A 12,395-nucleotide genomic window follows, 5' to 3' on the forward strand; every position below is an offset into this window, starting at 1 on the left:
AAGGCACTTGATTGCTAACTGGAAGGTCAGCAGTTCAAACCTACCAGCTGCTCCACCAAAGACAGACAGGGCAATCTACTTTTGTAAATAAAGACGTACAGCCTTGGAAACCCAATGGGGGTCACTGTGAGTCAGAAACAACTCAATGGCAGTGAATTTTTTTGGTATATAATGTGTATAATTTATTTAAATATAAACACTAATAGCATTATTGTTTTATATTTATGAAAGCAAACTTTTTTCATTTACATAGCCCTGGTGGCATACTGGTTAAGTTGGCTACTAACTGAAAGATTGGCAGTTCATACCCATCAGTGGTTCCATGGGAGAAAATGCCTGGCAATCTACTCCTATAAAGATTACAACCTAGGACATTCTGTGGGGCAGTTGTATAAGGTCATATATGTTGCTAACATATAGGGGTGCTATGAGTTGGAATTAACATGATGGCACACGGCAACAGTTATACCATTGTTGGTCTCTGAGTCTTACCTCACTACACAGTCGCATAAAAATTCTATTTTGGTTTGCAGCAGAAGTTGTAAATTTGGAAAGTTCTATTTTTTGATTCTGCCTCTGTATGTCACAGGCTGCCTTTTTCAAAAACAATCACCCCCTTCATTTATGAATTGCTTGGTAAGTTAGTTTATCTGTAACTCCAGTTTCACAGCTGACTTCAGTTACTGTGTATCATTTTTGGCTGTAATGTCTTTAGAACTCTGATCTCTACTGGATCTGGCCAGTGGCAGGTCTTTTGCATAGGCATTATTAATACAGTGCTGATAAAGTGAATTGTCATGATCCCTGTGAGTGACACTGATTTTACTGAATTATTTAAAAAATTTTATTATAGAAAATTTCAAATATACACAAATAGTAAGATTATTTTGAACTCTCTTGGATCCATCACCTGCATTGCTAACTTTTTGCCAGTTTTAGCCTCCCTTCCTCTGCCCTGCCCCCCAGCTTCCTTTGCTGGCTTATTTCATGGCAAATACCTGTGATATAATTTCACTCATTAGTACTTCTGTATGTACCTAACTGATAAAGACTTTCTTTAACATAAACATAATACCATTAATGCAATTAACACAAAAATAATTAGCATAGTGCCTAAGACTGCTAACCAGAAGGCTGGCGGTTCAAATCTACTAGCCACTCCTGGGAAGGAAGGTTGGGCAATTTACTTCCATAGTGATACTGCCTCAGAAACCCAAGGAAGGGATGCTATGAGTCGGGTCCGACTTGATGCCATATAACAACAACAATTCCTTTATCATCTAATCAGTTCATATTTATATTTGCCCAGTTACCTCAAAATGTCTTTTTACAGTCAGTTTGCTCAAAACAGGATCTAAACAAAGTTCCACATATTCCTTTTGTATCACATTAGAAGGCACATGATATCTTTCTTTTCAACTGATGTTAAGATTGACCAGTGGGTTCAGATAGTACTAATTCTTGATCCATCCATTATAAAGTTCCCATTACGCTTTCTCAAGAGTTTTTGCAACCATGAATATAATTCAATCAGAAAAGGCAAGATAATGCTAGATTCTTTACATTTATTTACAAGGTTTTAGAATAATGGTTGATGCAGCAGCCTTTAATGATGATAAGTGAGGCTTTTTATGGTTATTTGTATTTCAATCCATTACAGTCATTTTTTGTTGGATACTAAGTTGTATAATTGTTGATGGGTTAAAATTCCTTCAAGTTGACTCCTAAGTTCTTTTGACATAACCCCTTTAGTCTGATATTACTTCCTTGCTTTCTGATACGAGATGGCCTAAGCTTCTTTTATGTATTATTTCTTGCCCTAGACCTGAAATTAGTCATTTTTTCTCCAAGGAGCTTGATTGCTTCTAAGGGACCTGATAGTTATAGTCTGGACACTGGGGTGCTCACTGCCCTCAGATTGTCATTGCTTGTAGACCATTTCAGTGGACACAGCTAGGAATTACGAGTGTTTTAAGAAAAAGAAAATGAACTATATTCCTACCAATATTTCTAATTCAAATTTAAAATTATAGGGTTTTTAACTTAAAGAAAAGTTCAGTCTTCTGTTTCTGATACATCCAAAATCTTATTTCTTAATGTTGTTACTTGTTTGATTTATCCTGCAATGTTTTTATATAATTTTTGGAAATAATTGCCACTGTTACTATTAGCAATAAGACTGTCAACTGCAGTTTATGATTTCTTTGCATTTCTTTTTGTTATTAGGATAAATCTTATTAGGGATGTACAGTCAAAATACGGTCTATTTAAAAATCACTTTTTGACTTTAATATACTCTGTGGTTATGCTACCAACTTGAGGTAGATTAATTTGTTTCTGTTGAGTTTTAAGGGTTGCTTTTTTTTAGATTGATTTTTTTAAATTTTGTAAAATATTTTACATAGTTCCAAAGCCAAATTATAATACAAGGTACATTTGTAGGACTTTAGCTTCCTGATCCTCTCCATTGTGCTTCCTCCCCCACTCTCCCATGAGGAACCACTTAGTTTGGTTTATTGCCCTCCACAGAAGATACCCAACTCACTGTTGTTGAGTCGATTCCTAGTCATGGTGACCCATGGATTTTAAGGTAGAACTGCGCTCCATAGAGTTTCAGTTGCTGTAATCTTTTGCAATTAGGTCACCAGGCCTCTATTCTAGGGCATTTCTGGGTGAATTCAAACCACCAACCTTTTGGTTTGCAGCTAAGCACTTAACTCTTTGCATCACCCAGGGACTCCATGCATGTAATCAATGGAATCATAATGCTTATAACATCTTTATGATGTAACATTTTTATCTTCATTTTGTAAATGAAAACCCAGCCTTGGGTTTCCAAGGCTGTAAATCTTTATGGAAGCAGATTTCCTTACCTTCTCCTGTGGAGCACCTGGTGGGTTTGAAACACTTACCTTCTAGTTACCGGCGAAATGACTTACCCACTACACCACCAGAGCTCCATACCAAATACAGAACTTGGCTGAGATCACCCAGCCAGGCAAAGCCTGAGTTTCAACCCAGGCTGTCTGAGTTCAGAATTTGTGCTTGGCACTACAGTACACTGCCTCTTGGTGATGATTTAATGTATATATACCTTTGCTTGTATCCTAAAAACAAAAGAGTTACATTCGAATAAGGATTTTTTATATGTCTTAAAAAACAAACCTCACTGCTGTTGAGTCGGATCCGACTCAGAGTTACCCTTCTTGGGTTTCCGAGGCAGTATCACTATGGAAGTAGATTGCCCAATCTTCTTTCCGAGGAGTGGCTGGTGGGTTTGAACCACCAACTTTCTGGTTAGCAGTCCAGTGCCTTAGGCACTATGCCAGCAGAGCTCCCTACACTACCTGTCTAGGACAAGACTAAAAGTGCTACAGTTGGCCACATACTGTTGATTTAGTGGATTGTAATTTTGTTGTTAAATGGCTTGAGAAATTTTGAACGTCTGTTTTAGAAATAAGGAGCTCTGGTGGCACTGTGGTTAAAGCACTGGGCTGCTTACCAAAAGGTTGATGATTCCATCCCACCAGCTGCCCTGTAAGAGAAAGTATGGCAGTATGCTACCATAAAGATTTACAGCTTTGGAAACCCTATGGGGAAGTTCTACTCTGCCCTGTAGGGTTGCTATGAGTCTGAATTGACTCAATGGCAGTGGGTTAGCTTAGGCTAGTGGGTTATTGTAGAAATAATTTGCATTCAGTCTTTTTTTGTTTTGTGCTTATTTTGCACTTTTTTGTGAATGTATGAAATTCAGAGTGATTTCTTGAGAGTTTGTTTTCTGCTCTTAAGAATTTTCAGTTCTCTGTAACCTCCATTTCAGCAGCATTTGACAGTTCAGGAGATGGTTATTCCACATGAGTGATTAGAAACAAAAGGATTTGGGATTACGCATATTTTTGGCAGTGTTATTAAATACATACAAAGTCAGTAGAACAAAGATTAACTGAGACCTTGAAAAGGAAAAAAACAACAATTCAGAGTATAAAAGATGCTTTGCTATTAAAATTTAAAAATAAGGAATTAATATTCGTTTTTTAGTCCTAAAAAGGAAAGGCCTAGACAATGTGAGACAAGAGTTTTGTGTTTCCTCATTAAATTTAAACTTGCTTATTTGCTATATTTTTGCTTCAATAGCAGATTCTGTTTATACAGTGAATTATTAGATATTTTTCATACTAATGAAATTTTAAATTGCCAGACATTAATATTTGAGAAGAAATAATGCTAAAATGAGACAGAAGTGGGTGAAACTTTGAGAAGTATTTGTTTCTGTAAACCAAACTTCCACATAGTTAAGAATGTTCCTTTTGAAAATCTTTTCCTAAAAGACATCTCAAAATTTTTCTTAGCAACACATTTCTGAGATTTAGTTATTACAATATGTAATAAAGTAGAAGGGGCACATGGCATCAGAGAGCTTGGGTTTAAGTCCTGTCATTTAACTTGTTGTGTAATGTTATACAAACTGTTTGACCTCTCTGAGTCTTATTTTGTGAGTGGAAATGCTGGTGCCTCCCATACAGTACTTTGGTATGGGAATTAAATAACAGGCGTGGAACTTAATGGATATTTGGTAGTTTTTCTTTGTGTGGCAAGACATGTTTATGGTCATACTGTGAAAGAACGGGAAGAGACCTGAGCAGTCTCATCCCACTCTCCTATTTTAAAGAGGAGGAATCGTCAGCGCTGTAATAATGATCAGTGAGTGAGTTAATTTGGAGTTAGAAAACACGGTGTGTGTATATATATCCCTTACTCTTTTTGAGCCCTTGTTTTCCATTTCTTAATTTTAACTTTAACTTTTTTCCCACTTTTCTATTCAGTTGACCTAACGTTTATAAAGCACCATGTGCTGCACTTTGCTAGGCACCAGGACTGCAATGTAGATGATTTTGTGTTCTGCCTCTAGGAGAAAAGAGACTCCCTGACCTGCTCAACAGCGTTCCAACCTCCTAGTGTGTCTTTCCATAACACAAAGGCTACAGAGCAGAAAATCTTTATGTTCCAGCTCCTTTGTAACAAAAATTTTGGATGTCTTTTACATTCCACCAATCAGATGTACTTATGTAATATTTGAATTCAAGGTGGGAGAGTCAGTTGTGTGAAGTATCAGTTTTACTGGTATGGCTATAGCACAATTGTTCTCAAACTTTAGCATACATTAGACTCATCTGGAGAGTTTGTTGAAGCACAGATTACACAGCCCCAGCCTGAGAGTTCCTGATTCAGCTGGTGTGGCATGGGGCCTGACAAGTTTGCCTTTCACACAAGTTCCAGGTACATCCTCTTTGATAATCTGACAACATGATAGTCTTCTGGAAATTGGAAAAACATGTTGTCTCATATCTAAAAGAAATGTTTACATGAGGATCTTTTGTACTTAGAAATTTATATTAAAATTGTACCACATGAAGATTTAAAAATTCATTTCAGGGAGACTCAAGTACAATTACTTGCTTAAATCATGATCTCAAGCATACAACATGTCCCAGAACATTACTGGGCACTGCTGAAAAATTCTCCACAGATGGGTGATTAATTAAAACATTCATTAGAAACAAACATACCATCTAATCTTGTTTTGTTTGGTGTTTGGGGCTTTTGTTTAATGATTTGGTTTGAGAGAGTGGAGGCTACGGTGGGGATTGAGAGACAGAATTACAAGGAAAAACCATGAAATGTGTACTAATTTCCAAAAGGTTTAGTAGTCTCTTAACTTTTTTTTTTTTTTTTCCTATCTTAGTTGGTAGTCTTTTTCTTTGACCAATTAAATAGTAGGGTGGCTGGGAGGAAATTCTTACCACCTTTATGTCACTTTTTAGATTTCCTGTATCTTTACAATATTTTCACTGGTTCAGGAAATTTCATTCCAAACTTAAAGTTTCTGTAGTAGGTTTAACTTACAAAAGTGAGTTTTAACTTGTGACACAGTAAAACCTAGTTGTCATTTCTTTGATCAAATTATACTGTCTAAAATTTCTTTCTGAATTTTCCAGATTTTCTAGCCCACATTTTAAGTGTTCCTCTAAAATTGTTCTATAGAATCCTGTTTAATTTTTTTTTTTCTTTTTGAGATCTCAAATTAATAGTCATTTTAACCAACTGACTCATTCATTTCATTCAACAAATACTTATGGTGTGCCTGCCATATGCCAGAAACTCTGGTAGGCTTAGGGAAATGATGGTGACATAATTTTCCCTATCTTCATGACACTTACATTGAAGAAGAGAAGAGACAGATTTTTAACTATTTGTTAGCATGAATTTAAACTTCCCAAAGTATCCCAGTCCTTCCAGTAGAGTTCTTTGACTCATCTGGAAAGACTTTGCTGAGGAAGAGATAGTTAAGCTGCAGACTGAAAAATAGGAAGAATTAAGGAAGCTAGGAAGGGAGCAATCTACTTGTAAACAGAGGCAAAGGTCCTGAACAGAGAAAGGGCTTGACAATGATGGGTAACTCAAAGGCAGCCAGAGTAGTTGGAGTAAAGAGGGTGAATTGAGGAGGATAGTCAGAGAAGAATCTAGAGGAGTAGGGAAGCAGGATAGCCTCCAGGGGCCAAATTGAGGATTCTGCCTTTATCTTAAGAGAAATAAGAAACCATTGAAAAGTTTTAAGTCTGGGTAGAAAGGGAAAGGGACAGATGTGACCACAGATTGTTTTTAAGCAAAAGAGAGTGTTAGAGTAGGTCATTGTGAATATCAGCAATCAATTAAGAACCATTACAACAGCCCAGGTGAGAGAATATGGTAACTTAGACTATGGTGGTGCCAGTAGAGGTGGAGAAGTAGACAAACCACATTTAGTGGAATTTCTGTTTTGTTTGTTTTACTTTCTGTATATTGCTTGTTGGGTTGAAACATGTAACGAAAGTTTCAGGCTGATTGATTTTCCTTTTTTTCCTTTAGAAATCGTCAAGCCTGCCGTGCTATTAAATGAAGAGGAAACACAGTGATTTAAACACATCCTTAAAGAAAGCCAACGAGAGATCGTTCTTGGTTTTTGTGCTTTGTGGCATTCATCGAATTCTTTTCACTTCTTTTACTGTAGAAACTGCATTTAAGTTAGAAAAATGAAGCAGTTGAAAAGGAAAAGGAAAAGCAATTTCAGTGTTCAGGAAACTCAGACACTTTTGAAAGAAATTACGAAAAGGAAAGAAGTCATTTTTTCCAAGCAACTCAATACAACAATTAATGTGATGAAGCGAATGGCTTGGGAGGAAATTGCACAGTGTGTGAATGCCGTAGGAGAAGGAGAACAGAGAACAGGGACAGAAGTGAAAAGAAGGTACCTTGACTGGCGAGCACTTATGAAGAGGAAGAGAATGAAGGCAAACATTAAGCTCGTTGGTTCTGGCTTTCCCCTTCCCACATCAGATTTAGATGATTCTCTCACTGAAGAGATAGATGACAAGATTGGATTCCGAAATGATGCAAATTTTGATTGGCAAAATGTGGCAGAGTTCAGGGATGCAGGTGGGTCCTTAACTGAAGTTAAAGTGGAAGAGGAAGAAAGGGATCCACAGAGTCCTGAAGTAAGTATTAACCTGTGACCCGGTTTTAATTTTCTCAATTCTGTTGTGGGAACTATGGTTCATGAACAGTAAGAAATTCCCCTGATGTTCAAGCTAACTTCCAGGTAGTACGGAGTGAGGTCATTCCATGTTATTTTTTTCTTTTTACATCAATAATCCCATTTCCCTGACCTAAATCTACTTACTTTGATTATATGTTCATGACATGAGGTAAATTATTTCCTAAAATGCCCATAAATGATTTTGTGTGCTTGGATGTACAGAAAGCTTTTCAGAAACATTTAGAAAAATTGACAGCCATGAAGTAGAAATAAATACTGAAAATCCCTTTTTTTTCTTTTCTTTTAGTTTGAGATTGAGGAGGAAGACGAAATGTTGTCATCAGTCATCCCAGATTCCAGGAGGGAAAATGAACTTCCTGATTTTCCTCACATTGATGAGTTTTTTACCCTTAACTCAACACCATCTAGATCATACGACGAGCCCCATTTGCTTGTAAACATAGAGAAACAGAAACTAGAGCTGGAAAAACGCCGACTGGATATTGAGGCTGAAAGACTGCAGGTAGAGAAGGAACGCTTACAGATTGAGAAGGAGAGGCTACGGCATTTAGACATGGAGCACGAGCGACTTCAGCTGGAGAAGGAGCGGCTGCAGATTGAAAGAGAGAAATTGAGGTTACAGATCGTCAGTTCAGAGAAACCGTCCTTGGAAAATGAACTTGGTCCAGGAGAAAAGTCCATGCTTCAACCACAGGACATAGAAGCAGAGAAGTTAAAACTTGAGAGAGAACGCTTGCAACTGGAAAAAGATAGGCTGCAGTTTTTGAAGTTTGAATCAGAGAAACTGCAGATTGAAAAAGAACGCTTACAAGTAGAGAAAGAGAGACTTAGAATTCAGAAGGAAGGGCACTTGCAGTGAATTTTATAGGTCTCCATTTAGTGAATGTTTGTAAATCTTAGGTTTTTCTCTATATCTGGTGATATCAAGATGATTGTGGGATTAGATGTTTTTTGTTTTGTTTGTATTTTTTTCCCTGAATAATGTAGTGTTTTCAGTAGGAAAAAGATGGTTATATGTGAGTCATGTATGCTTAACTAGTATGTGTAAAATCTGTATGTATCCTGGCATAAACCATATAGCAGAAACTATTGTGCTGTTCTCTTAGTAACATTACATAGTCTTATATAATCTGTGCACCCATCCTTTACAATTATGTCTGTGTAAATTCTAGTCCAGTGGGTCTCACTGGGGGTGATTTTGTTCCTCAGGAGACATTTGGCATTGTCTGGAGAGATTGTTATAACTGGGAGGGGAGCTGCTATTACCATCTGATGAGTAGAGGCTAGGGATACTACTGGACATCCTACAATGCACGGCTAGCTCCCCACGGTAAAGAATTACCTGATCCAAAATGTCCATAGTGCCAAGGTTGAGAAACCGTAACCTAGCCTGATTGATTGTGCATCTCTAAAGCTTTGTTTTATAGTTTCAGAATATTTTAAACCTAAGATATTTATGTGGGTAGGTACTTAAATGGCCAAAACCTTTAACTATGAAACATTACTATGTAGACTATTGAATATAAGAAGTGGTAAAGGTTATAGATATTTTATTCCCTTGTTTCCATGTATAAATAGTCTTCTGAGATACAGAAAGCAATACTGGGAACATCAGAGATTGCCCAACAGCAAGTCTCTGAAAAGCAGTTGATTCATCTAGCTATTGATGGTTTATAAGCAAAACAGTTTTAAAGCTTTAGGTCCTTTCTTCGAGTCCATTGTTTTACTTCTGATTAAAAAAAAAAAAAAAAAAAAATGTCATTTCAACTGTGTGCTAAAATCTTACATAAGTGAATGGTTGAAGCTGGTAAAAATTGTACTAGTATAAAAAATAGTACCAGCAGTCTATGAGCTTGAATGCAATGAGTGATTGTTTGATTTTTAAAATGAATTATAGCAGCTATTTGGGAGGGGGAGGGGGAGGAAGAATGTCTTGTGCATCAAATAATAATAATGATGATGAAATGATGATCGTAGTTGGTGTGTTTTGGCTTGGCAGGAGCACTTACCACATGCTATCTGACCTAATCTGTGGAAGAATTTGTGAGAGTAGTATATGTCCTACTTGTGAATCTGAGGCTTGAAGTCACCTCAACATATTATAGTATAGTTTCTATTTGCCCTTCCATAAGGAACAAAGTGTATATATTTGGTCCCTTTGTTATTTATTCTGAGAAACCAAGGACTGGTGTCGTCTGGTGATTTGCCTTCAGTCCCCTGAAGGTGCTTTTTCCACAATCCAGTTATGATTTAGTGGTCTGGAGGTAGTGGATAAGTCACCCTAGAGTTGACACATTCTTACCCTAAATTTGACAGTGAAGTCTTTCATTTATATCTATAACTTTTGTGACCACAAAATTCACTTAAGAGATTTCTCTTTTCACTAGATAAAAATACTAGGTATTTTCACTAGATCAGTGGTCTTCGATGTGTGATTCCCAGACCAGTAGCACAAGCTTCACCTGGGAGCTTGCTTATAAATAAAAATTCTTAGATCCCACCCCAGATCTGCTGAATCAAACCTGAGGTGGGGCCCAGCTTTTTTTTTTTTTTTTTTAAGCAAATCATTGAGGTAATTCTGATGGCCACTAAAGTTTGAGAATCCCTGCACTAGATCACTTTGTGTTCTCTGATTTCTGGTCTGATATATAGCTTTAATACATTTCTTACATGAACAGATACTGCCTATGTTTGTTCTTTGTTAATTTAAGAATGGCTTGAAACCATAGGTGGTGTTTAAATATGGGTACACAAGGAAAAAATAATATTGCATAGTTACCCTGACTTTGAAATAGTGCTATTTTTATAACTGAAATAAATGCTTCTACTGTAGAAATAAATTTGCCTACACTAACTACCTGAAAGTTTCATCATTTAAAATGATGTTCATTGCTTTAAGAGTTGAAGTTATTAAACCTGGGAAAGGGAAAACCCTATCATGGTGAATAAGGGCAACAGTCCTAACATTTGTGCTAGGAATTGTACTGTGTGCTTTATAAACGTTTTATTTGCCTCTTAGAACAACCCTTGAGCTAAGTCATCTCTACTTTTATAAGAAAGAAGACAATGTCTAGTAGATTCAATGATGAGATATTTAAAAAATTACCCACCAATACTGACCCAAGTTTTTAGTAAGCCTGTAAGTCTGTAGGTATAGTTCTTAGTATCATAGCCTTGCCTTTTAGTACTTATGAAAGTCATTTAACTTGCCCTGTGACCTGATTTCCTCATTTATGGATATATTAATACCTTCTCTGTTTGTGCTCAATAGGCATTTTTTTTGTTTTAATAAAATGGAGTATGTATTTAAACTAGAAAATTCTACTTAAATACAAGATGCTACTGTTGGATATGAGATCAGTTGATTTTAATTTCCAAGGACTGAGCATGAGGGTAGCCAATAATTATTTTTGGGTGGAATACTCTTAAGTGCCTGAAAGTAATAATTAAAAAATAAAAGCTTAGTATCTTCCAGAGCTTTGGTTCAAAAGCCTTGGGTTTCTTTATCCTGTTCTAGGTGAAGATGGATTGATTCACTCCAGTAGAAAACCACTGTGCAGCATATGTGAGGTGGTAGACACATTTGGGGTGAGTTGTGTCTGTTAGCTATTGTATAACAAACCACTCCAGAACTTGGTGCCTTGAAACAAACAAAAACATTTATTTTGCTCATGATTTAAAGGAAATTATCTGGTAGCCAGGTAGATCTTATGGTCAATTTCAGGCTGGCTAGGTAGTTAAATCAACACTGAGTCAAGGTAACCCCATGTGTGTCAGAGTTGAACTGTGCTCCATAAGGTTTTCAATGGCTTGTTTTATGGAAGGACATCGCCAAGTCTTTCTTCTGAGATGCCTCTCAGTGGACTTGAACCTTTATGGTTTCTGTTAGCAGCTGAGAGTATTAACCATTTGCACCACCTGGGTTGGGCAAATTCTAAAAGTGGCAAGTGTCTAACAGAAAGCAGAGGTTCTCTGGGCACCTTGAAGCTAGGCTCAGAACTAGACTCCATCACTTCTTTCATATCCTAGTGACCAAAACAAATCACAAGGGCAGACCCAAGTCAAGGGATAAGGAATAAAGTCCACTTCTTTTTTTTTTAAATTATTTTTAATCATAAAATACCTGTAACAAATTTTGCCATTTTTTAGTAATTTTTTTTTCCCAGGAGTTCTATTTTTTTTTTTTTTTTTAAATGGGATTTGGGTGAAGATTTACAGAGCAAATTCACTTTCCATACAGCAGTTCACATATACTTTGTCTCATGTCATTGACCACAGTTTACCACAATGCAACAGCTCCCCTCCCACTTCCTCCCCATAGTTACCTCTTCCCAGTGACCATCCCTCCATACTCTCCTGCGCCCTGAGCTGTCTCCCTGTGCATAAGCGGCCCTTCCTTCTCCCATGATTGTTCTCTCCAGGGCGTGTGTCTACTTGAGGTAAATGTTTAACTCACATGTCTGTACATTGTTTGACTGGAAACCACAGATGTGGGTTCAATTCTAGACCTGAAGGGCAGCTAGGGACCATAGTCTCAGTGGTTCCACCAGGCTCTATTGGACCAGCAAACCAGTTTTGTTCCACATTGTTCTCCCTCTCTATCCAGGATCTCCTACATCCCTTCCAAGTGGATGACAGTGGTAGCTGGGCACCATCTAGTTCTTCTGGTCTCATAATTGTATAGATTGCAGATCGGATGGTGTACCAGTCGCTAGGACTGATTGTTTCCATGAATTTGTTTTCTTTCTTCTTTGCTCTTGAGGAGAGACCCATCGTTGCATCTAGATGGCAGCTTGCTAGC

The 12,395-nt window shown here is 37.2% G+C and overlaps 1 protein-coding gene across 1 annotated transcript; it reads left to right on the forward strand.

The window, feature by feature from the left end:
* Nucleotides 1-7,070: 7,070 nt before the first annotated feature.
* MSANTD4 (Myb/SANT DNA binding domain containing 4 with coiled-coils) lies at nucleotides 7,071-8,453 on the forward strand. The gene is made up of 2 exons (XM_007945993.2): nucleotides 7,071-7,532; nucleotides 7,881-8,453. The coding sequence occupies exons 1-2, from the start codon at nucleotides 7,071-7,073 to the stop codon at nucleotides 8,451-8,453; spliced, it is 1,035 nt and encodes a 344-aa protein (XP_007944184.1).
* Nucleotides 8,454-12,395: the final 3,942 nt, after the last annotated feature.

This window comes from Orycteropus afer, unplaced genomic scaffold, assembly GCF_000298275.1.
Source record: "Orycteropus afer afer isolate SDZICR_OR568_19922 unplaced genomic scaffold, OryAfe1.0 scaffold00147, whole genome shotgun sequence".
Classification (NCBI taxonomy): Eukaryota; Metazoa; Chordata; class Mammalia; order Tubulidentata; family Orycteropodidae; genus Orycteropus; species Orycteropus afer.